The 25,647-nt window shown below is 39.8% G+C and overlaps 1 protein-coding gene across 7 annotated transcripts; it reads left to right on the top strand.

Annotated features, from left to right (window-relative positions):
- The first annotated feature begins 3,515 nt into the window (after positions 1-3,515).
- YTHDC1 (YTH N6-methyladenosine RNA binding protein C1) lies at positions 3,516-24,973 on the top strand. 7 transcript variants are annotated; one of them, XM_064450156.1, is made up of 19 exons: positions 3,546-3,663; positions 4,094-4,171; positions 5,110-5,199; positions 7,581-7,682; positions 8,307-8,632; positions 8,765-9,119; positions 10,346-10,435; positions 10,941-10,994; positions 11,610-11,704; positions 13,581-13,689; positions 13,790-13,907; positions 14,995-15,079; positions 16,935-17,101; positions 19,643-19,725; positions 21,177-21,213; positions 21,306-21,345; positions 21,450-21,512; positions 23,121-23,255; positions 23,983-24,973. In XM_064450156.1, the coding sequence occupies exons 3-19, from the start codon at positions 5,148-5,150 to the stop codon at positions 24,205-24,207; spliced, it is 2,136 nt and encodes a 711-aa protein (XP_064306226.1). In that variant the 5' UTR covers positions 3,546-3,663; positions 4,094-4,171; positions 5,110-5,147; the 3' UTR covers positions 24,208-24,973. The 7 variants fall into 7 exon arrangements, with proteins under 7 accessions (XP_064306225.1, XP_064306231.1, XP_064306229.1 ...); XM_064450155.1 differs by lacking the exon at positions 4,094-4,171 and having other exon boundaries at positions 3,516-3,663; XM_064450157.1 differs by lacking the exons at positions 3,546-3,663; positions 4,094-4,171 and adding an exon at positions 4,297-4,319.
- Positions 24,974-25,647: the final 674 nt, after the last annotated feature.

Raw genomic sequence — 25,647 nt, 5'->3', positions numbered from 1 at the left:
AAGATGGGAGAAACTTGTTGGTTTCCAAGAACTTAAGTTTCCCCTATTTTTCTTTTCCCTGCTCAATCTTATTAACTTACTAATTAGAAATATATTTTTGAGTAATACCTATAGGGAGTTTCCTGTTTACACAGCAGTAACTCCCTGAGCCACTAAACTCAGCGGCCTGAAGTACCTGGCCTTGACACATGCTCAGTCCAGAATACAGTAATTACCTTGTAAACAGGAAGAACGTTACTGCCAATGCACCCAGGCACAGGAACAAAAGGCACACAGAAGTTATACTTCTGCACTAGCACCTCCTGCAGCTTAAAGTACAAATCAGAATGAAATCAGATACATATAATACTTTATGGGTATCTAGGCCAACAAGTGTTTGCCAACACTCTCTGCAGCTTTCTCTAAAGAAAAAAGAAAAATCACAATTTTTGGTTTTTGTATTGTAAACATCTTCCATGGGCTGACAGAGCCAAAATACTTTCAGGAATCACAGGGTAGCTTCAGAAAGGCTTTTAGGCATAAGCAGATTAGAGCAAGGTAGAGGAAAGTTTTTCTGTAACTTATACCTTTCTGTTGCAGGGTTATAAGCAGATGACAAGGGTTAGCGTGCATACCTTCTGAAAGGTATCAGACCTTGAGGGAATCACACTCATAGTAACACCAGCTGAACACATGGGTGTAGCAGTAGAGACTTACATACCAGGATGAATGGTATAACCAGCTACATGAATGGCTCCCCGCTGATTTGCATCATAAAAGTCTGCCTTTTGGAAAGAGAAGGAGCAGTTACAAGTCCTGTCCTCAGATCTGGAAGACAAATTCTGCATCAGTGGATTTTGCATTTTAATCTAACTTAGATAAACTAACCTATTTCACAATATCCCCACCTCATCTTAGTTCTCCCCTGTTCCAAGTTACACAGACTGCAAGAGGCCTACAAAGAAATAATTTTTAAAAAAATACCTCTTGAGCAGTGAGCAACCATCCCCACTCAGTCCCCCGATAGACAGCAGAAGACCTGGACATAAAAGCAGGCCCAAATCTTGTCTCTATTATTCTCAGTCACCCTAGCCATCCCTCAACAGTGGCCCATCTCTAATACACAGTCTTCAGAGAATGCCCACCAGCAGTCACTTGCACAAAAAACATGGACAAATGGGCTAATGCTAGGATGTTATACAGACCATTTTAAAGGGAGAACTTCTAAGCAGCTGTTGTAACCAGGTTCTGAAAGGTGTTCTTGCAGACAGGAAGGGAATTCTTCAACATTCCTTTTAAAACAAGTTTGGGCAAAGCAATTATCTGTCTTTTAAAATAAAAGTGTATCTATCAAACCTCTGGCACAGCAAGAGCTAAAAGGAAACCCACTAGCAAGCTTAGCACCCTTTTTCCCCTCTCCTTGCCACTGGGATTTGCTATATTGTAATCTCTGAGGGAAGCTATGGCTACCAGCCGCTTTGTTGCACTTACATCTCTCTTACCCTATAATTCTTCAACAAGAGCCCATCAATAACAGAAGAGAAGAATAATTAAGGTTGGGAGGGGCCTCTGGAGATGGTTTAGTCTATCTAGAGTCACTACACCCCTTAGAAAAGCATCAGCAGCTATCCTCACTTGCGGACTTCCTCCCTGCTCCCAAAACATACTGCAGTAAAGGTGTTAGACTCACGCTACCAGTATTTGAACTTTGTGCCACGTGAAAGGCATGAAACCCACCAAAAGGGCCGCGCTTGGCTTTGAAGCTACCTTGGGGCCCCTGCAGGTTTAATAAGCACAGGAACGGGCATGAACTGCAGCTCCATTTAAGCGCCCTCCTATTTAACTCATGTTAACGACACCATCTAGTGGATTACATGCAGATGGACAACTTTTTTTTTGATCAGTAACAGAACACCCAGTGAAGTAATACCACAAAGTAATTTCTAGTAAAATTAGAGAATGCAAGTACTGCTTATAAATAATGCATGCTAAACAAACTTCCTGTGTGTATGGCAGTCGCTGAAAGTCCAGTCCACAAGCAGCTTACCCAACTGACATGACGGGAACGCAGACACACAAGAACTGCTTCAGTCTGACTACAGAATCAAGACATTAAGTGCCAGTAAACTACTAGTGTCAAGTCCTGCATATTTAACAAACAAAACTCCAAAGACTCGTGGACTGAGAAAATGCTGGATCAGTTCTAGCACTACAGCAGTAACAATAACCTTAGATAAAGAAGTCAATAAAAAGTTGAAGAACAGGTACCTTTATCCCTCTCTGTAAGCTTCACAATCATCTCATCATTTTCACCTCTTCACAGAATCCCAACTTCTACCACCTCTCTGCAGAAATATTTCAACTGCTCAGAGGATGCTTTTATCTTCACAGTTTTGAAGCAAGATGAACAACACCAACCAGTCCTATAAAGTGTCTTTTGCACACCACAGTCTTCATCACTGGAAAGGAAAGGTGCTTCCTCAAGCTAACCAACAGCTACTGTGGTGACATTTTTACTAACCTGTCCACTCTGCAAGTGCAGGCAAACATGCTGACTATCACAAGTGAAGCATCCTAGAACTGCGTTGTTCTGGAGGGAGGAATCTGAGGCATTGATTTGACTGGCTGCACCCATTCGGCTACTGTAACTAATATCTGCAGCCTTAAAACAAGAATTATCAGTCGACAGCATTAATCACCTTGCTGTTCATCTACTCCAGATAAAAAAAGCTCTACCTGTTTTTTTTTTATTTCTTTTTAACAGCTACAGTGCTACACCAGCTGATAGGGTTTAAAATACCATAATGGACAAAACAAGCTTTTATTTGATAACTGCAAGTTACACGCAGCCCTAATAAACTACTGAAGGCCACTCAAATGGCCAGGCCTCTTCACAAGCTGCCTGAAAGGGTAACTAAGATGAAGTGATACATTTTCACCTTGGTTGTGGTAGGAAAGAAGCATGCCCCAATCCCAAATTTCTTTCAAAAAATGATTTGGATTGACGAAGCATACTTATTTCATATTGGAATAGATACATTACAAAACAAGTTGAACATCACCAAGATCAAGAAAAAACAATTTTGGTTGAGGGGAAAAAAAAAAAGCAAAAGGAAGGCCAGGGAACAGCAATACCTAACACTGGGGAAGGCTGTGGTTACTTTGCCCCACTCAAGACCCACAGCCAGACCTCCAACACCTCACATAGCTGTCACAACAGCACAGGAACACCGAGAGATGGGAGCTTCCCCTCAGCTTCCGTCGCTTTAAGGGAAGAAACCTCTTTTCTTCCCTACAGTTCTTCTCCCCAGGAGAGGAAAGGGCTCAGGGTCGCGCTCTGAAATGAACCCACCGCGCGGTAACACGGGACACCTGCTATGTTACACCGCCAACAGACAAAAATGGCGGGCTTCTCCTCCGGGGCCCAGCAGTACGCATGCGCGCGAGAGCGCCGCGCGGACACCTTTATAGGTGCATCCGCGCCCCGCCCCTTCTCAATGCGCATGCGTGTCCCGTTCTCTCCCCGGCCCCCTTCGCCCGCGGCGTCCTGTGACGCGCGGAGCGTAAACAAAGCGGTGCATTCTGGGAAGAGGGAATCGTTACGTGCAGGAAGGGGGAGCCTCCATCTTAGGCGCTCGACGCGTCGCGGCGGCGGGATGGCGGCTGATAGCCGGGAGGAAAAAGGTACCCGGTGGTCGGGGTGGGTGCGATGGCTGGGCCCTGGGGAGTGGGGATGGCTCGGGTGGGTGCTCGCCCCCGCCTGAGTCATCCCGTCTTCCCGGGGCCCGCTTGGTTGCTGGTGCCGGGCCTTCACTGAGGGAGACCGACCTCTGAGGAGAGCTGAGGGGCGGCGGGTCCTCTTCGAGGACGATTTTCCTGGCCTTTAGACGTGGGGTGTGGGGAAGTGCTCCCTGTGGCGCCCCGGGGTGCTGGAGGGCCATCGTGCCCTGATGTGGAGCCGCGGAGGCGGCGGGCTCAGGGCAAGGTGACTTGAGCAGCGGCAGTAGGAGTAAGTTCATGGGCCGTAAGTTTAACGTTATTGGCAGCGAGTTACTGCCGGTTATCTTCTCGCAGAAAGTACCTGCTTTTTATTTATTTCTGCTTGGATCCCTAGGCGTATTTTTTGCAGGATTTTCTGTCGAGAGACGTAGTTACTTTACCGAGTAGAAGCTGACGTTGGAATGTTATTTTGGTGGGTTTTGTTCGGTTTTCTGCGTTCTGGGCACTGTGGGTAAATAAATTCGAATTAAAGGAATTGAACGTTTCCAGGGTGATATTCACAACTGTGTTATAACTGCCCATCACTATACACGGAAGCTGAAGTGATCCGCATGCTGCCTGTGAGTTTATATGAGTCAGTCCTCACAAAATGGTCCATTTAAGAAGTAAAAACAAAGTTCAGATATAGAAAATTGCTATTTGGTGGCTAGTGCAGATATTAGCAGTGTTATAATAAAGGTATTGGATCACTGTGGTATTGTGGCTTGGTTTATGTTGTTTTGGATTTCTATGGAATACACTTCGTGTAAAGTTTTTTGCATGATAGATATCCACAAAATGTCTTTTGTCAGAGCGGTGAAAGTTTGCCGACTCTAATATTTATTGTGAAATTAAACCACACAGAAGATTCCCACTAGATTTTTTGGAGGAACTGATCAGTCAAATTATTTGCTGTGTTGAAACAGATGTGAGCTGCCACTGTGGATGAGCAGTGAAATCAAAATGTTTACTATAGTAAGCAAATCGAAATTTACTGCTGTCATCTATAAATTTCTACTCATATAATCACTTATCCAGATGGGCTTAAATTTTTTTATTCTTTGGGGGTTTTCTTTTTTTTTTTTTAATTACTGATAGTGGTCAAGTCATGATAGCAGACAGAAATGTTCTTATGTTTTGTATTTTAATTTGCTTTTCATTTTCTGTCCTGTGAGAGGGATGATTCTGACTGAATAGCAGGTGTTAATGCACATTTATTTGTAACTGAACATATTTCTGCTGTAAAAGTAACATTGTTTTTATGCTCATTTTGGAAGAGAAATGCTGTTTCACTGCTTTAAAAAAGTGGAAGTAAATCTCACATGCCCTTTTGAAATCGCCTGGTCTTATCTCCTCTGTTTGCCAAATCAGATTTTGCTTGGACCCTTCCTTGAATAGATCTAACGCTCATGGCCACCAGAAGAAAAATGGCCTCCCCAGGTTACTTTCCTGCTGTTTCAGGTGAGTTAAATTTGTTCATGGAAGGATCTAACGCACCCTAGATTCAGCAAAAGATGAGTTGCAGATCCCAGTTGAGAGTGTCTGTTATGAAAAGGACTCATTTGGACCCTTCAGCAATGATGAACTATAAGAAATCTGTCCTCTAGCATTTTTCTTTTCTTTTTTTTGTGCTTTTCCTGAAGCTTATCTTGAACTGTCTGAGGTAATTTAGCTCATCAGGTTGAACACTAACAGTGACAGTTCAGTGAATGGAATCATCTTGTGGAAGTCAGCTGAGCAGCAGCAGTATACCCAATGCAAGTAAGAGACAGCAACTGTGTGTTCAGGTTGCCTTCTTTGCATCAACCAGCTGCTAAACAAATCTGGAGATTTATTTTTAAATAAATCAGATAGATGTGCCTACAGAAGAGGGGGGAACTCATCCTGCTCCTGTCTTTTGCATATTAGTTTAAGGTTCCAGCTATAAATCAGGCCCACCTAACCCAGAAGAGATTTATCAAAGAGTATGTGTCAGACTTGCTTATTCCATTAAATTTTCATTATCTGCTCATTTATTTCCGAACTAGCTGATATGTGAGTCTTTTAGCACCTCTGAATGCTACTGCAGTAGTTAGGTTAAATGTAGTTTGCTCAAGTATCCTGTTGCCTCCCCAAAAGGCAAACAAAGCTAAGATTCAACATGTGTGATCTGAGATGGGTGATATGTTTAATATTCTAATCCTAGTGCACCTCTTTTTCATCAGTCTCCAGTGAAAAAATCTGGTGCTCTGAACTTGCCTAGTCTTCTGTGGGGAAGCAGAATGCAAGCCAGGAAATTGCAGCCCATGTTTAGCAGTTGCAGAGCTGTGAATCTGACTTACATATCTTGTCAAGATATATTTGCTGTGCATATATAGGTATCTACACACGTAAAGAGCTATTCCCAAAGAGAATACCGATGCAGCTTCAAGTTACATTCAAATGTCCTCTAACTCTAAACTGCCAGGGAAAAGCTTGATCCACCTTTCTGCTGCTTCCCTTGCATCAGCTACAGCAATTCTGCAGTTCAGGGACCACTTCTGCATTCCCTTACCACGGGAAATGTGGAGACATGCCAGCAGGAAAGCTAGAACGCATGCTGACTTTAGTTTTAAGAGTATATAGTAGAGATACAATTATTAACTTTTTTCTGGTGTGGGTTGTGTTGGCTTTTTTAATATCAAGCTGTAAAACTTCTCTTGTGGCGCAGCTCAAGATTTTGAGATAGGCAAGTTGCCTCTGGAGGACTTCCTTTGCTGCCTTACCCCAATTTCATCCAGTACAGGAGTCCTTACTTGCAGCTTTATAATGTTGTACAGTGCCTCTTCTACAGATAATGTCAACTAGCTGAATCTTTGGAGGTTGCTCTGCTTTTCTTTTCCTGAACACGGAAAACAGAATCAATCATACTAATGTAAAGTGGAAAGAGCTAAGAATTCCAGAGTTTAGGAGAAAAAATGAGATTCCAAAATCAATAGCTTTTCTATTATTTTTCCTTTTGCATGCTTAGGCTTAGTTCCCTCTTAGTTTTATAATGCTTGGAGTATAGATCTGCTGTCTTAAAGCTGATTAATCCCTCTTCTACCAGAATCTCCGTATATCCTCTTTGGTTTCAGGCAAAGTGAAACAGAGTTGGAAACAGTGACAAATTTTAAAAGTTGTGTGACCAATTGTGGTCATTTGCTGCTTCTATCTTGAATTTTCTTAAACTTTTGCCCTTTTGATCAAGGTGAATTAGTTGTAGTGGGTTTTTTTCAGAGCAGCTCAGAATTAATTATGCAGCAAATAAGTACTACTATCCCCTTCTTCAGTGGGGTGACCTAGCTTACGTTCTTCTTGTTAACTTGCTCTGTTGCATTTTTTTCCCTTTTTTAAGTGAACCACAAAATTCACCCTCCGAACACAGCAACAACAAAAAAATAGCAGGGGAGGAGTGGAGATAGTTTAAGGTGCAAGTTCCTCAGGCTTTTGAGAGAAGTCCCTCCTTTTCACTTATGGCAGTCAGACTATCTCCCAGTCTCCTTTTTCTCAAATTTTGTACAGGCTTTTTTGTTAAGCTTTCATTTGTAGGTCAGCTTTCCTGCAAAGCTTGTGTGACATGAGGAGCCAACTTAGACCTTATTCAGAGGCCTACATGTATCCTATGACATATTTTAATTCTTTTATTGGCTTTGCTTGATCCTTCCAACTGAGATTATGGAAATAAATCAAGATGATGTTAATTTTTGCCTTGTGGCAAACCTGTAACCTTAAAGGAAATGTTCAAGTTTGTAAATACTAATTCTACTGTAGTTTATATATCCAGACTTTTGATACTTGTTTTTACCTTCCCCCCTTCCCCCCCCACCCCCCCCACCCCCCAGATGGTGAACTGAATGTTCTGGATGACATTTTGACTGATGCTCCTGACCAAGATGATGAGTTGTATAACCCGGACAGCGAGCAAGATAAAAGTGAGAAAAAGGGTAGGTGACTTTGGTAGTGGATGTCCTCCAGGAAGGTAAATAGTAAAAACTGTCTTTCTTATTAGGGTTAAAGGTCTTTGAAGTAGCAGCTCTTATAGCCTGATTCAAAGAGTGAAGGAGTTCCAGAAGACTTTATTTCATGGCCATCTGATTTTTCATGTGCCCTTCCAAGCAAATTGTTAACTAGGTTTCCTGTTGTCTCAAAAGCAATTGCTAAGTCTGGCTTGTTGTTAATTCATTTGCTGTTAGAAAATGACTGTCCTGTTTGCTTCAATGAAGTGAAATGAAGATGGAGCAAGGGGGTCCCAAAGTCTGGTTCCAACTCAGTTCTTAATTTGGCTTTAGGCCAGTCCCATAAGCATTTAATTTAGAATTCTCATATATAAAATTTAGAAAATACCTACCAAAGCCTAAAGGTTGTTCTTTTAAAGTAAAATAAATGTTTTAGATCATGAGCGGTTCCTAATGAGCAGTTTTGAGTGTTGTTGCAAAGCCTCAGCTGGAAGATGCTACCTATGACTGCAGCAGGGGGATTACCCAAAGTAGAGAAAGCAGGTACCTCTGCACGGTTTTTTTGTTTGATGTGCAAAATAACATTGAACTTGATATCTCTTTCTATTTAAGGGTCAAAAAGAAAAACTGAGAGGATGGAAAATGCTGAAAGCAAGAGACAAAAACTTGTGCATTCATCGAGGCAGATGATGCCAAAACCTCCTAGTTCATCAGTTAGCAATAACAAGAGAATAGTGAGTACAAAAGGAAAACCAGTATCAGAATACAAGAATGAGGAGTATCAGAGGTCTGATAGAAACAAGCGCCCAGACGGTGATCGAAAGACACGCATGTCAAGCAGTTCCAGGGAGCCTTACAAAGGACCACCAGAAAAAACTTGTATGAGGAAGAGGGATATTGACAGAAGGGCGAAGTCTTCTACACCAGATGGTTCAGAGGTATTAAATATTCTTGCTGCCTTATAAATAAAGCAATTATATGAGACCTTTATAAGGCACATTCTCTTAGGACTGTGTGTGCATCCTGACAATGTTGTATGACTGCTGATTCACTTTTTCTTTAAACATCAGAGAATCAGGCATGATGTGGATAGAAGACCAAGCAGATCCAGCCATTCCTCTAAAGAAGAGGTGAACTCTGAGGAATATTGTTCAGATCATGAGACTGGCAGCAGTGGTTCCTCTGAACAAGGCAATACAGAGAACGATGAGGAAGGAATGGAAGAAGAGGAAGATGATGAAGGGGAAGAGGACGAAGAGGTGGAAGAAGATGGGGAGGAGGATGAAGAAGAGTATGAACAGGATGAGAGAGATCAGAAGGAAGGAAACGACTATGACACAAGAAGTGAAGCCAGCGATTCTGATTCTGAATCTGCCTCTTTCACAGATGGGTCAGTCAGATCTGGAACTGGTTCGGATGCATCAGGTAGGTAACATATAGCATGCCTGTCTGAAATACCTTGCCATTGAAAGTTTGGCTGCTTTTAAAAATAACCACATGCTAGCTATGTCAAAAGTAAGCCTTAGTAGTCCAGGTCAGTAAGATGTTAATTATTAAATGCTATAGGTAAGGAAAAAATGTACTGGAAGTGGTATTTCCTTACACCAAAACTCGTAGATATCAGGGTTACCATGCTGAGGATTCATAGTGTCCTTGATCGCTTTGGCCTTGCTATACAATGCTTTGAAACATGAGAATTAGTATTTTCTGAAGTATCTAATGGCTTAGTTTCCTATATGATCCATTTTAAGTTGGTATTGAGCTGTTCTGTATTCATCTAGATAGTTGAATGTTAAATAGTGGCTGCCTTCAGCATAGGAAATCTAAACCTAAGATTAAATGATTAGCTATTAGAGCAAATTTAGAGAAATGTTTTAAGTGGAAACTAGAACATGTGCTTCACAGTTGTGTATTAAAACTGATCCTAGCCTACAGACATGAAGTGTTAATGATGTAAATAACTTTGGTTTTGGCTGTGGGGTTTTTTGGTGTGTTTTTGGTTTTTGTTTTTTTTTTTTAAAGAAAGCGGCTTGTAATCCCTTTAAGATTCCACTTGTGTATCTTCCTTGTCTGAAGTCTCCATAGGTGGTCATCCTGCTTAACATAATGCCTTTTTTGGCTCAGCTCTGCTCTTTGGAATTAGAGAACAGAAAGGTCTAACCTAAAGACAAGTGAAGCTGCAACAACTGTTCTAAAAAGTTCTGTAGTATAACGTGACACTTTTAATAGTGGAGATAATTGTCTGTGTGCCACAGTGTTTTGTTTTCATACCTCTTGCCATTTTGTTGAGCTCTGAGCAAATGAGCCCATACAACTATCACAACACAGTTTGTGCTGTGTTGCAAATTTGACTGAAGGCTGGAGAGAAGAGCAAAACCACCCTTACTAAAACACCTAGGAGATAAAATTCTGTCTCTGAACTTTGCACAGAATTACTAGATTTGTGGTGTTTGTCTTCCTCCTGTGAATGAAAAGCTTTTGCTTCTTCTGTGTGTGATAGTTTTGGGGCAGCGACCACAATCTTCATGTGCAAGCCAAATGCTAACCTTACTATTTCAGATGTTTTTTCCTGTCTCAGTACTTTTTATCTCAATTTTGCCTACCACTCGATGTTTAAAGTATTGCTTTTATTTGATATGGGCTTTTTTTAGATGAGAAAAAGAAGGAGAGGAAGAGAGCTAGAGGTATCTCTCCAATTGTTTTTGACAGAAGTGGAAGTTCTGCATCAGAATCATATGCAGGTATCCTTTCTTTTTATTGCTTGTCGTCCTGACTTGCATCAAATCCTAATGTGTAATCTAAAATAAATGTAACTGGCTGTAGAGATTTATGGGGTACGTAGCTTTGTATAATTTGGTATTGACTTCTGGCATGTTGTGTGTGGATACCTTTGGGTGGAAGTAGGCTTTCTTGTTACTTTAATGCTATTCTGTTGCTTAAGTGGAATTTTCACTTTTTTTTTTTTTTTAACTTGGAAGATGATGATTCAGTGACTAGTTTTCTGAGTAGGAAATTGCTCAAATACTATTTTAAAAAAAACAAACTCAAACTAAACAACCCAAAAACAAAACCAAAAAAACCAAAACAAAACACTCGTGCACATTGAATAGTATTTTTTGTGTGTGTGGGTGCGCGCCAGAAAGCGTAATTTGTCATGAATGAAAATTGTATGTGACAAGGCTGTAGAAATTGTATATTATCTCTATTAAGGCTCAATCTGAACAAATGTACTTTGGCTAAACACAGGTTCAGAAAAGAAGCATGAGAAATTATCATCTTCCGTTCGTGCTGTCCAAAAAGGTATCATTTAAATTTGAATTTTTAATGCATGCCCCATAGCAAGCCATTGTCTCTGTTCATTGAATTATCTGTAAGTAGTAATGTTCCGATATAAATCAGTTTGAGTGCATAATTGTTCTGAGCATAACAAATGAATCTTGACTTGCTTTTGCATGTGTTGAGAGCAATATGCAAAAAGTTCAATTGCTTTGCTGCTTGCAGGGGTGGCAAAGTGAAAAATGAAGTGCTTACATCTGAAAAGAGGAACATTTCAGCATTCTCTATTGGATGACTCGTGCTGATACGAATGTTACCCAGTATTTATCTAAAGATTCTTAAGCAAGGAAATAAGTCCTGTATATCGGAACATCACTGAATCATGCTGATTTTTTTTTATTTTTTTCTTCACCTGAATATCTAAGTTTTAGTTTTGATTTGGTTTTCCCTGGCATTTTGTGCTCTGCAGCTTACGCTTCAAGTTTCAAGTTGGGTGGTTGACTGTGATAACACATAGGTAGGAACTGGGTGGGGTACGGTATATTTTGAAGGAAACAAACAACTATTTACACTCAAAGCAACACTTTTGACAACTGTAAATATTTGCAGTTCAGCTTATTTGACTCTTTGTTTTTTCAGACCAAACAAGTAAACTTAAATACATTCTCCAAGATGCAAGATTCTTTCTCATCAAGAGTAATAACCATGAAAATGTGTCGCTTGCTAAAGCAAAGGTATGTTGAATTGTCTTCAAATTCATCGCTTTGTCTATTTTAAAACGCACCACCCACCTTACTCTAGAAAAGCATACATACATTGATGCATTCATTTATCACTCAGATCTTGGTAGAGGCGAGGATGAAAGCCTCTGCTCCTTGATTCTTCCAGGGTAGTTATTCTGCTTCTACTGTAACCCTGAAGAGTTTCTAGACCATCAGTCATTTATCTTGCTACGAGTAGGGTTAAAAAGGGTCCTCAAAGTCTGTTTGATAACATCCTAAGCCAACCTCCATTGGGAATGCTGTGATGGTATTTTCTCCCTTTCATCAACACCTGTGTTCATATCGCTGTACTATGAGGAGATTCAGAAGGTTGTTTTGGCTTTCATCTAATGCTATAAAAGTATTTTTTCCAGTTGATTCAGGGATTTGAAGCCTTATTGCAGAAATGTATGCCTGGCAGTGCTGGTGTAAAGGAGTTCCTTGGGAGGGATTCCAGTGCACTGGACTCTGGGTGCTGAGGAATGGCACTAGGCCACTCTGGTGGTTTTGTATTAGCATGTGTTATTTGGAACAGCTTGTAGAGAAAATAGTTATTTGTTGTTATATATTACACACAGAATAGGTGATTCTATCAATGAAGGTTTTCTGAAACAGAATAGCATTAAAACTATTAAATCAATATTAACATTCCGGGACATGCTTGTCACCAGCTTTGGGTCTGATCTGTGCAGTGAACACCATTCAGACTGGTGTTTGCTTTAGCTCGTTACAGGAGTATATCCTTTTTGTGCCTCATCCACACTTGGCTGCAGCAGTATCCTTGTTCCAAAAGTTGTTGGAGTGGATGCTTTGTGTCTCAGCGTATAGGTATTAGTGCTTTGTCACTGCACTTTCATGAAACTGGTTTTTGTGGTGCCGGTGTGATAAGTTGTTCTAGTTCACAGCAGGGCTTCACATGCAGCGTAAAGCTAACTGAAGGCTGATTAAAAAACCCCAAATAGTTCTCTAGTGACTCTAAGGAATTGTCAGTATCAGGCAAGCACTAATCTGAGCACAGAGTAGGACATGAGAATGTATATTCAATAAAAAAGGAAGGTGAGGAACGTTTTCTGTGGTAGATCCTAGATGATATTCTAAGGCTGAAGTTTGAACATATTAAATCAGCATAAGCTTCTCCTCTGAGTTTGCCCAGAGAAGGGTCTGGGGAGCTGATCTCGCTGAAATGTAATACAGCAAAACTGGTATTCTGTAGCTCAGCTCAGTTGATACCTTAAAACAAATTGGATTTTATTATGCATGGCTACACAATGGCTGGTGAAAGGGAAAAGGTAGGAATTGGTGGGTGGGGATGTAGGAGCTGAACAAACTGGTTTGAGTTGTCTTGCCAATTTAAAATGTTGGTCTGGGTCTTCCACATTTCTGGCCCTTCGCTAAAAAAGTTTTAAAGTCTGCAAGCTGTCATCCTCATATCTGTCATACTAAGAAGGTTACTGAAGTCTGCCTGCCCACCTTTCACTATATATGATGCTGCTTTTTTATAATTTGTGTGTATTATATAATGTATGAACTCCCAAAGTCACTTAAAACGTACATTAAGAATATAAGAAAATATTTGCCTTTAGAATCTATCATAATTACAAGTGAAACCTTACAGATGGTATAAACACATCTGCAGTGCTCAAAAAAAGATTGAAAAGCCAATGTGTTAAAAGTTTTATCATGGGGCAGGCTGAAAGTATTTTCTGAAGCAACTGAATACAGCAATACCTTTCTCTTTCCGCTAGCTGGTTTTTGTTTTCCTCATCTGCACTATGTATTTCTGTTAGCTAAGCCACTTGAGATGAACTCTCATATTTTGGTGGTGGGGTGGGGGTTGTTTTTGTTTTAGGGAGTATGGTCGACACTTCCAGTGAATGAAAAGAAGCTTAATGCTGCATTTAGATCAGCGAGGAGTGTTATTTTGATATTTTCTGTAAGAGAGAGTGGCAAATTCCAAGGTAAGGGAAAGTGAGCTATTATCAAGGTAAGTGAAAGTGACTTTTATGTGCAGTAGCTTTTCTGTTCTGTCTTTGTTACAATTCATGTGAAATCCTCTAGGATTTGCAAGACTGTCTTCAGAGTCCCATCATGGAGGATCACCTATACACTGGGTGCTGCCTGCAGGAATGAATGCAAAAATGTTGGGAGGTGTCTTTAAAATTGACTGGATTTGCAGGTAAATAATTGTCTGTTTTTGTTGCCCTTTAGTAACAAGGCATTATAATACCATTTCTCTGTACTACTCACTTGAGTGCTGGCAGCATCCTTTTGAAAACTCAATTCAACCAGAGATCTGTCCTCCAATCTCCCAAATCCATGCCTCCATGTTACTGAGCTTGGGATTCCGGTCTGTACCTGACATGCACTATAGAAATTTTGTTTTTTAATGTAAACAATTAATTAGTTTAGAGTTTTTTAATACCTGGTTATGTTCCTTCACTGATCTCTTGTACTGAAACCAGAAAACTGTATTCTAAGGTCTTTGAGTAAAAACAGCAGCTCACTTGAATAGACAGTTTTGTATAAAAGGGAAAAAAATCCTGTAAGGACAGATCTCTCTTCATCTGACATCTTGGCATCTGACTGAACAAAGAAGATACTACTGCTGTGAAATAAGATATGAAATACTACAGACATTTTGCTTAATGTATAGGTTGTGAGCAGTATGTTCATTCATTTAACTGAGTATGTCTTAGAGAAAAGGTTTGAAACCTCTTAAAAAAAAGAGCTATATCAGTCCTGTGAGATACTTTGCATGGTTGTACAGGCACTTTGGTCTGCCAGAAAGACTAAATACAGGGAAGGTGAGACTTTGAATTAGAGAAGAACCTAGGTTGGAAAGGTCCTCTGGAAGTTACTGACTCCCGCCTCCAGCTCAAAGCAGTTCTAGCTTCAAAGTCAGGTCAGAGGCTCAGGGATTTATATCAGTAGGTAACAAAGCTACCACCTTGCAGAGAGGCTGTTCAGCATATTCAGATGGTGAAATAATAAGCAAGCATGATCTCAATATTGTACAAAGACCAAAAAGAATTTCTTTAAGAACATAGCCTGTCATAGTGTGGACTATGCTAGTTAATATTGGAATAAGTCAAAGTGAAATTTTTGGTTACTAATACTTAATATGTACTAATATGTTCGTTCAGAGACCTGAGAATGCAAAGGGTAACAGGATTATTTCATGTGTAATGTCCTGCTGTATGCATTTTAATTTTTTTAATGAAAAACAGAGGCAAAACTATAATTGATGCTTCTTGCATGTTTAGGCGTGAATTGCCGTTCACTAAGTCTGCTCACCTGACCAATCCTTGGAACGAACATAAGCCAGTAAAGATTGGACGTGATGGACAGGTTTGTTAATCTATTTTTTTTTTTATAACCCACATCATCTAGTCCTTGCTTTCAGCTTTGTATTTACAGAAGATTTGGAATCTTTTTTAGATCATTTGTTACTTGCAGAAGAGTACTGTGACAAAGGCACTCAGCTTAGTTCTAATGTTGCAGAAGAAGGAAACAGAAAACAATATAGTGCCAATTCTCTTGTCATCTTTGTGCTAAGCAGTGTTTGATGCTACAAAACTATGTGATACTTCAGGTTTGAAATGTTACATGCTTTGCATTGTATGGTGTGCAAACTTACATAGCATTAGTTTTTAAGAACAAGTTCTGGTGTTTCCAGCTGTGTTCCGCATTGCATTTTTTTTAATATACTGTATTGCTTGGGGCACAGATTCTACCATTATAAAGTATATGCTAAGTAAATTTTGAGTGGGGTGGCTCTTTGTCTTGACAGACATACCAGAGTGCAGGTATGTTGCTGCTGTCATCAAGTAACTCAGCCTTGACTGAAACAGCAGGTTCTGCTTTCTTAAGGCAAGATGGGAGTTGGATAGTCCCCATACTGTATGGAAAATGTAGGCTCTCTGCATTATTTTGCCCATAGACACATTCGCTTTGTTGGATAGCACAAGTAAAATAATATTTTTGGTCTTGCTTTTAATTTAGGGTGAACTTAAAAAAAAGGGGGGTTTCAGTTAACTTTGTTTCTGTTAAATGGTCGAGGAAATAAATTTTTTTTGTTTTGTCCACTTCACTGTAGAGTTGCAATCCAGACGTGGGTTTCATCTTTTTTCATAAAATGGCTGCTGTACTGTTAGGTACTGGTCAGGCATTGTTTGATGCTTGCTCTCCCTGCTTTTCAACTTGAGTTATTTCCTGAAGTGGTTGTCATTTATCCATTTACGTTTTGTGTAACCCTGAATGGATTTCTCTTCTGAGGACATGCACACTGAGCTTCTTGCATTTACGACATCCTTTGGGAAGGCGTTCTGCAGGCCTGCTAGTCACGAGGTTGAAGAAGCACTCTTTTGGATTGATTTACACCTGGCTCTGGCTAGCTTCATTTGATGGCCCCGAGTTCTTGTACTGGAAGAGGGAGTCAACAAGTTGATCTCTCCCATTGTATCCATCTTGTCCCCCATACCCTACATATTCCCCTTTTTACTCTAGGCTGGAGTGACCTGACCTGCTCAGTCACGGCATGTAGGAATTGTTGCGCTTGTTCAGTTATCCTTGGTGCCCTGCTTTGAAGCTTTTCCATTTCTACTGTCCCTCTGTTTTTTGAGATGAAGGGGTCAGAACTGCACCTGGTATTTAAGGTGCATGGACTTGCGGTGTGGTAATAATAACTTTCTCATTCTGTGTTCCTTTCCTAATAATCCTGAACACACAATTTGTTTGTTTAGACTGCTATTAAGCGTTGAGCTGGTATTTTCATGGATCTATCATACACTGTCTATCATACACTGAAGAACTCACTTTTGAGTGGTAATGGTCAACTTCGTCAGACCATGGCTTTATATGTGAAGCTGGGATGGATATTTTTTCCTACCTGTGTTGCTTTTCTCTCTGTAATAGATTATCATTTTCTTTGTGATGAAAAACAGTCCTCTGATTTTGTAGCAAAACAATGATGTGGCCTGTATGTCTCATGGGAAGATATGGTTGCCCCAAGTGTTGGACTATTTTATGAAAATTCTAAGTAGTGCCTAAAGAGTGAAAGGTAATGTAAGTGAATTTTGCTGTCTCTAGTGATACTGAAATCTCTTCAAAGTGTCTTTTTTTTAAAATTTATGTTGTCAATGTGTTTGGGAGAGTTTAATATCTTTAGTTTATAAACCACTACTGAACTTCTAACTAATTCTAGGAAATTGAGCCGGAATGTGGAACCCAACTTTGTCTTCTCTTCCCTCCTGATGAAAGTATTGACTTGTATCAAGTCATTCATAAAATGAGGCACAAGAGAAGAATGCACTCACAACCCCGATCAAGAGGACGCCCATCCCGTCGAGACCCTGTTCGGGACGTGGGAAGGTTAGAAACGTTCTTTGGACTGATAATAGGCACATGTATCAGAATAACGTGATGGAGGAATGTGATTCGTCAAAGCTTTCCCTGCGATAAAGAAGAGAGAAAATCCTCAAATCAAGCTGCATGGACAAGTTTGTGGCTTCATTGAGGATTTCACATGGTTCCCCGGTCTGTCATTTTTCAAGAGGAAAATGGGGATCTTTGCTTTTGCAGAAAAAAAGCTCTTAAAGTGCTGTCTAGTTTAGACTAGATCACTTATTGAGATAATGCAACGTGTAATGCTAGCCTTGGGTAAGCTTGGCTTGATTATGAGCAGGCTAGATGGAGAGAAGGAAATATTTATATGCCAAAAATGTGTTAATATCTTGTAAAAGCCTTTTCTTTCAGGTGTGTCTCTGGATAAGCCTTATCAAATATGGGACTTTTATAAGGATCACTTAGAATTTTGCAGAAGATGCCGCCTCATTTTGAGGATAAAATATTTAAGTTATTTTGATATTCAAGAGGAGCATTATTGGGACTGTTTCAAATTGTGTCACCGTGATGTGTTAACCCCATTGCCAAATATTCTCTAACATGTAACCACTGAATTCACACATCTTGCTGAGCTTCTGAAAACAGTAGGTTCTTTCCAAAAGGGATCAAGTGGCCCTTGGAGACCCGGCAACAAACCAAAAAGAATGGCTGTTGCTGTGTCTGTATATACAACCTTTCCAGATGCTGGCAGTACCTGTGGACTTAAAGTATTTTTAGAGGATCGACATGGTTATTGATCACTGCTTTATGAACTTAACATCATTTTCCAGAAAAAAAGGGGGTATAACTTGTTACAGAATTGGAGAAGTCTTTGCAAAGAACTGATATTAGCCCTTCTGCCAAACACCTTTTCCCCGTGTAGCCACTTTGCATACAGACTGATGTATGGTTTGGGCTGAAACCTTTGGTTAAGTTTCCTCTTTGTGGAAACATCCTGTGGTAGGTACAGATACCCAACAAGAGTCCCCATTTCCTTGAGCTTAAAAAAAGGACACTGTAACGAGTAGGTAGGAGGAAACCTGGCAGCGCCCCCCTATTTTTGGCTTTAAAGGACTGAACACCAAGATGGCTTTTGAAGTTAAGCTAAGAGATTTCCAGTGCAATAAAGTATATACAAGTGAAGGTTTTGCAATGGACTGCAAACTATACATATAACACCACCACACCTTCTCAAGCCTGCCAGGGCCTCCATTTATGTATGTGGCTTACAGCTTAAAGTCAGTAGTTGGACTACTATATGAACTGTTTCTATCATATTTTATACCGGTCGTAAATGCACTCTCAAAACTACAAGAAAGCGGTATGTTTATTCTTTACACCAGCTTTTATTTTCCTTGATCTGATTTTGCTGTAGATGCAACTGCTTTGGTTTTTGGGCTTTTTGCTCATAGTAAAGAATCTGCTTTCATTTTAAAAAGCTTAGTAACTGGGTATGGTGGGCTTTAAAGACAGAGGTTGGGAAGGGGGAGGAGAAATGACTCTTTATAAAACTAAAAGCTACATGAGCTTGTTACTCAGAGAGCAAGTTGCACAGTAATTAAGTGATTTAAGAAAGTGTTAATTTATTGTGTTGATATAAGGAATTATATTGCTGGGGTGGGGGGAAGGGGAATGGATTTGTAGCTGCTTTGTGTTTAGAAACACTGTTTTGTTAATGCTGGAGTCACCCATTAATGTTGATGTACCTTGATGGAGCAAAATTAGCAGCCAGGTTTCAGTTCTTTATTAAACATAACAGCAACTGGAATGTAACTGTTTTATAATCAAACTTCCTCCCTGAGAGGAAGTTCTTAAAGATAATATTGTCTCTTTGATAAAAGAGCCGTTTGTATAGAAAGGAGCCCCAGCTTCAATTATTAGGAAGCTTAAGTGTTTTTAAACTTTTGTAAAAGGCACTATGCATTGCTGGGAAGCTGCTTAGAACAGAAGTTGTTAGAAATAATATCGTTGGCCTACCTAGCTAGAAAAGCTACAGTGAAAAAAGCAATTTCACAAAGTATGCACAGTTTTATTTATAAATGTTATGGAATTAGACCTTTTATAAAATTCTTTGCCCCATAGCTAGCGAATACAGCAATGTCCATGCCTTCTGACTGTAATGATACATTTTGCCATCTATTTTCACTGTATTTAGTTCTGTAAATTATTTTGTTAACCAATAGGTTGTTTCAAAATGTAATGTGGAAAGTGTAATGTTAAAGCCTAAGTCTGAGTTTGTTTTAGACAAATTTATTACCCTTTGTTTGGTACAAAGGTACAGTTGGGTAGAGTTCCTTCCTTAACTACCAAAGCTCCAGTAGCCAGAAAGTAACAGTAGAGAGTATTTAATCAGACTGTGCTTCCTGATTGTTTGAGTTCAAATTTAAAGCTGTAGAACGTTTTGAAGCAAATGGAATTCAGAATGAGTAAATTGAGATTCTGGGCAGCTCAAGCCATTCCTGTGAGGTATTCTGCTGTGACGAATGGTCCAAGCAACCTTGTTTAATCTCTGATATCTAATTTGTGTAGGCGTCGACCAGAAGATTATGATATTCATAACAGCAGAAAGAAACCAAGGATTGACTATCCCCCTGAGTTTCACCAAAGACCAGGTTAATATCTTACTGTGGAGATTTGTGTGCACCAATTCACAACTGTTTTCTCTTTTAGTGTATCCTTATTTAATTCAAAAGTAAAATATTGATAGGACTGGGATATAAAAATGTGACTTGTCCCAAGCACTGCCTGCTGGTTTAACCCACCTCTCACAGATGTCAGTGACACTGTTTCACTGGTTTGAGAGAGAGCTGAGTTAATCTAGGCTGAGCCCTTCTAAGAGCCTCAGAATTGTGTTCGCTGTTCTGAATGATCCACTCAAGTGCTCTGTTAATAGGAGTAGTTGAAATGCCTGCCTGGCACAAGAATTGGTCTGACCTGCTTGTCAGTGCAATGTCAAATGTTTATCAGAAATTTCCAACTGGGAAAGTCAGCTGAGACTGCCTGACTGGTAGCCTATGTTTAGAGATGATAGTAGACATTTGGTTTATGTTTTCAGAGAGAATTTTTTTTACAAGCTTGACATGAGAAAGGGTGGGGGAAGTTTCACTGCATTTTACAAGAGGGTCTAATAATGAGTTTGAGAAAGGAATTTTGTTGTACTCCGGAAAGAAATGTTTGCAGTGGTAATGCAACAACAACACTAGTAATATTGTAGATTTTTTTTTCTTCAGAAAGCAATTATTAAGAAAATGTCACTTTTAATCTACCAAATCTTGCTTCACTGCTATTAGAAATATGTATTCCATTACTTCAGTAGCAGATTTCTAAACCTTTTTTAAGAATCTGCCTTTATCTGCCCAGCTTGACTGCAAAGCCGGTCATCTTTGATGCAAAAAGAGTGTTGTTGCTGCTCCCTGGGTTTCCAAGACCATTGTTTAGAGTACAGAACAAAATTTTTAAAAATAATTAATCTCTGAAGCATTATTTTATTAGCATAAGCACACCTGGTGGTTTGCACCATTTTACTGAGCTCTTTAATGTTTACTTCCTGGGATTTACTGCAGCTGTAACAATTCTTTGCCCTGTGGGGATTTTCCAGATGGTTTTAGGTTGTTTTTACATTGTATCCAAAACCTATTAGAAAATCAGCTTTAAGAGTTGCCCCGATGAACACAGCCTACTGAATACACAGTTAATAAGTAGTAACAGACATGTGCTGACTGCGGTGGGGCAGAACTCTTAAAACTTGTGGGCATTCCCAATTTCTTTGGCTAACATTCAAGTCCTTATTTGCCAGATACCCCCTTGCATATTTGTTTGTACTATGTGCAAGTTCCTATGGGTATATCTGATAGTTTTTTGGTTACTACATTATACTGCTTTTCTGTACCGTCTGCAAGAAGTTGTCAATTTTTGAGAGTTATTCTGAAAGCAAGGGTAATGGCAGGTAGACACAACTTCATAGCTGGCACAAAATGAAAGGACAGTTTCTAATGAGTGTATTTTTTTAAGGCTGTTATCATGAGATGGTAAATTGAATTAATGCTGCTTGATGTTTGAACAGGGTATATAAAGGATCCCAGATATCCCGAAGTAGACAGGTAAGGTGTGTTCATGTTATTCATTTTATGCCCTGGTAACTTGTCTGTATGGATAAATTGGATTTAGTTCTACAAATTTTTATTCCCAACAGACGATTTTCAGGAGTTCGGCGAGATGTATTTTTAAATGGGGTAAGTTGGTGCATGCAGACTTTTGGGGAACTTTGTATATTCAGCTTTCAGCGCTTCCAAAGAACGCTCATCACAAGTGTTAATATTACTGTCTTTCATTTTAGTCCTACAATGATTACGTGAGGGAATTCCACAACATGGGACCACCACCACCATGGCAAGGAATGGTTTGTGTCTTGTTGAATTCCATTTTTCTCTGTAGAATATGGCTTTTTTCTTTTTTTGTTCCCCTCTCGAGGAGCCTAGCATATTTGATGTATGCTCAACTCTTCCCGTTTCCTAAAATATATCTTTTCTGTAACTATAAAATCTTTAGGGGAGAAATTTTTTACATCAACTATTTTGTAATTTACTTAGCTCTCAGCAATAGTCCAGCATTCTAGTAAGCAGTATGGCAGCAGGAATCTAGTTTGGTTTCAACCTGGAAGAAACTAAAAGCTCTGAGGTAATAGCAGAGCCCTCCTTTGGGCTACACAAGAGAGCGTGCTGAAATTTTGTATTCTGCTGAATATTGATAGTAATTGGCTTCCTCTCAAACAGCAAATACATCAAAGAGGTGGACTTGCTGCAGAGGCTCATGGAATGGGCTGGCATGCTCTAGTGTTGCGCAGTGGCTTGCTTTTGGCTCTGGCAGTGAAGCATGCAGGAAAGTAGCAGAGTGTACTGCACACCATAATCAAAATAAGTCTTACTGTATTGCAGCCTCCACTGAAATGCACTTTTTTCCCAGTCAGATGAGCATATGTATAAGTACATGTATCTACAGCTACATACACGGAAATTAACTGATAGTTCACTTGTACAGCTGTGGTTTTGCCATCGTATCGGGAGGAATAGTCATTATAACTAGTTATTTTGGTTACATTTAGTAATTCTGGCCCTGAGAGTCCTGAGTTTTGGATAACTGTAATGAGGGTACTGTGAATGAGCAAAAGGCAGTGCCAGATATAGAGGTGCTACTATAGTCTCTCATTTTTCTCAGCTGAAACACACCTCTGGTTTGTTGTAACTGAAGGAAGTGAGCAAAGTTGTCACAATGGGAGGAAAATGGTTTCTCAAACACAGCTAAGCCTCCAGAAACTCCCTTGGGTTTTTTTGTTTGTTTGTTGGGGTTTTGGGTTTTTTTTTTCTCCCCCTCTCCCCCATTCTGCATGCTGTCCAAGTAGTCATCCTAAAATCCAGCACTTCCACCTACTTCCTTTGTGACAACGATGCAAGCAAAAGTGCTTCGGTAGTACGGGAAAGAAAGGCCTTACTGATGGAAGAAATGGAAGAGAATAGCCAAGAGATGTCTTGTTTAAAAAAAAAAATTGCTGGCCTTTTCTCAAATAATTTGTCTTGCAGAGTAATGTTCAATTAAAATAGGAATATATTCATAAGGAATGGCACTGAAAAGACTTGTTCTGTAAGAGCTCACTGGTTTGGATAAAATTCGCGTTCCATATGCACAGATTAAAAAAAAAACCAACACATTTAAGTAGCAGAATTTTTAGGTACAGTATCACTTTGAGGCAGATACGGAAAGAAGACATGTTTGGGGTTTGGGGAGGGTGTTGGCCAAACTTCTGAAGAAGCAATGGTAGAGAAGCAGTAAAGCATGCCGACTTAATGAAAAATAGTTTGCCATTCAGTTAGGAGGCTGTGATCGGATATATTTAGATGTCACGTTTTCCATCTGAATGAAAGTAACCTCTGCTTTTAATTCCCAGCACTCAGCCTTGTGTGCATTCCTCTATTTTGAAACACTCAACAAACTTCCTGTAACTTTCTTGTAGCCACCCTATCCAGGTATGGAGCAGCCACCACACCACCCTTACTATCAGCACCATGCACCTCCACCTCAAGCTCACCCTCCGTACTCAGGACATCATCCTGTACCACATGAAGCAAGATACAGAGACAAACGAGTAGTAAGTGTCCACAGAGACAGAGGGGAGCACGAGTCTGCAGGCCAGAGTAGGAATGGTAGGAATTTGGGGTACAGATGTAGCCTAACCTGAGATTTGCTGACTTTGATAAACTGCATTTGTAAGACCTGTATGAGTTTCCCTTGGAAAGATCAGTTATCTAGATTAACTAGAGACTTTGAGCATCCTTGAAAAGCCTCTCTCTCCCAGGTGATGTAGAAGTGTAAAATTCTCAGAACATACTCTTAAACTGAGATATGTGCTTAAAATGGCTTCCAGCTCTCTAGCTCTGGTTTTTCCATGCTGAAGCCCAGTTTGAATAAGGACATGCCTGTAACATTGCTTGTGCTCGTGCACAACGAACTACTTTATCAGCAGAAAAGTTTCTGTTTTATAACTTCTTACAGGCACATCAAAACACAGGGCAGATTGTTAAATAACTTCTATTAGATGGCTTTTAAGGCCACTTAGCTTTCAGGTCTCTTGGTGATATCTGGCACTTGAACCCCAGCTTCTGGACAGTGGAAGCACAGACGTGCTGCCCTGAAGATGAAAGAAGAAACATACTTATGGATGCTGGACTGTTTTTGTTTGTTTGTTTTGGTGTTTTTGGTTTTAGGTTTTTTTAATACTGGGCTTTCCCAAGAGTAATGGCCAATCCTATGGATAAGGGAAGGGAGGGGGTTTTAATCTGGGAAAGAAAACAAACAGAGCTGTCCTTTCATCACAGCATGACTACGACATGAGAGTAGACGATTTTCTTCGCCGCACACAAGCAGTTGTCAGCGGTCGGAGAAGCAGGCCTCGGGAGAGGGACCGAGAGCGGGAACGGGACCGTCCTAGAGATAACAGAAGAGACAGAGAACGTGACAGAGGCCGTGATCGGGAAAGGGAGAGAGAGAGGATTTGTGACCGGGACAGAGACAGAGGTGAAAGAGGTAGATACCGAAGATAATCTATCTGGAACCAGTGCTCACTTGAAACAAAAAAAGCTTGTATTTTTTTGTGTGTTTACAAGTAGTACATTTTATTTTCAGCTGTCTACTTAAAGTTCGTTGTGTAGAAGGATTTATAATGACCCTCTCTATTCCAAGCATGCAGTGAACTATGAACTGGAAAAACTCAAATCGGCCAAAAATAAAATGCGCAAAGCTGACCCTCAACTTGGCGTTTCTATTGGAGCAGTATGGGAAATAGCTAAGAATGTAGATATTGATTAATTCTCAGTAAGTGTCCATCTACTTAGTGACTTCATTCTAGGTTTTTGAATACTGATGGATAACTGCCTTTTTTTTGCTTTGATGTTTTGTTTCTGTAGTTTTACATGGTTCAGTGGGAGAATGCTGCTATCAAGTATGCAAATATTGAAGTATGATTTTTTTTTTTACTGTATGGCAGTGTTGTAGCAGCCTTTTTTTCTTTTCCCCTGCCCCATTTTTTAATCCTATCTGTAAAGTCAAGTGTTTTTTCAGTCTTCAGTAATGAAAGCAATATTAAGAAGACACTATTGATTTCTAATTTTTAACCTTTTTTAAAAATCTTCCCGTGTTCAGTAACATTTTGGTCAACTCTCTTGTCTAGTCTCCTTCCAAAATGTACACATTGCTTGGAATGTTCACAACCTGCGTGTGTGGAACCAGAAAATATTGCTGTATTCTACATTGCTACCTTTTTTTTTTTTATATATAAAAATAAATTGGTAATTATTGAAACAATTAAAACTCCAGATCAGGTTTCTTGGTCTTCTAAGCATGCCAGCCTTGATAGGTTCTGGCAGTTCTAGGAAAGTATTTGTGTTAAAAATAATTCAGAGGTTCTTGTGATAGGTGAAATTGATTCAAAGCCTGAATGTAGGAGAAGGACTGCTGAAATAAAAGGTAATTGCTTTTCTGTTTCCACAGTGAAGTAGTCAACTTGTAGTTCCTGCAGCTAATCAGAGTTATTAAGGCCCTACATGTTCAACTTAATCAAATTATCTTTGAGCTATTGATAGGCTGTCCTTGGCCATAGTCACACCTGGCTACCAGGAGTGTGTTAGAACTGCAAGATCCAGACTCTCCCAATGTCTTTTTTGTAGTGATTACTGCATCACTTGTTATTTCTCTTAAATAGGAAATATTTGAATCTAAATGCCAATGGTAAAACTGTGAAAAAAGAGAAATAAAACTTGTAGTAGAAGTTGTTCAATTTCTCCAGCAATTTCCTAGTTCTCAAAACTTCTATGAGTAGCACTGCCTTGGTGGACTTCTTCATAACCATTCTTCAGTGTCTTCCCATGTAAGAAAGCCAGATTGTAGCATGTGCTTTAAAGGCCTCCAACTCCACAGCGGTAAGTGCTGTAGCCGTTTTCATAAACGGCAGTATAGGATTGGCCACGGTGTGGCAGTTGTGGAAA

Source organism: Phalacrocorax carbo, chromosome 4 (assembly GCF_963921805.1).
Source record: "Phalacrocorax carbo chromosome 4, bPhaCar2.1, whole genome shotgun sequence".
In the NCBI taxonomy this organism is placed as follows: domain Eukaryota; kingdom Metazoa; phylum Chordata; class Aves; order Suliformes; family Phalacrocoracidae; genus Phalacrocorax; species Phalacrocorax carbo.
This window is presented reverse-complemented; position numbering and strand designations above follow the sequence as displayed.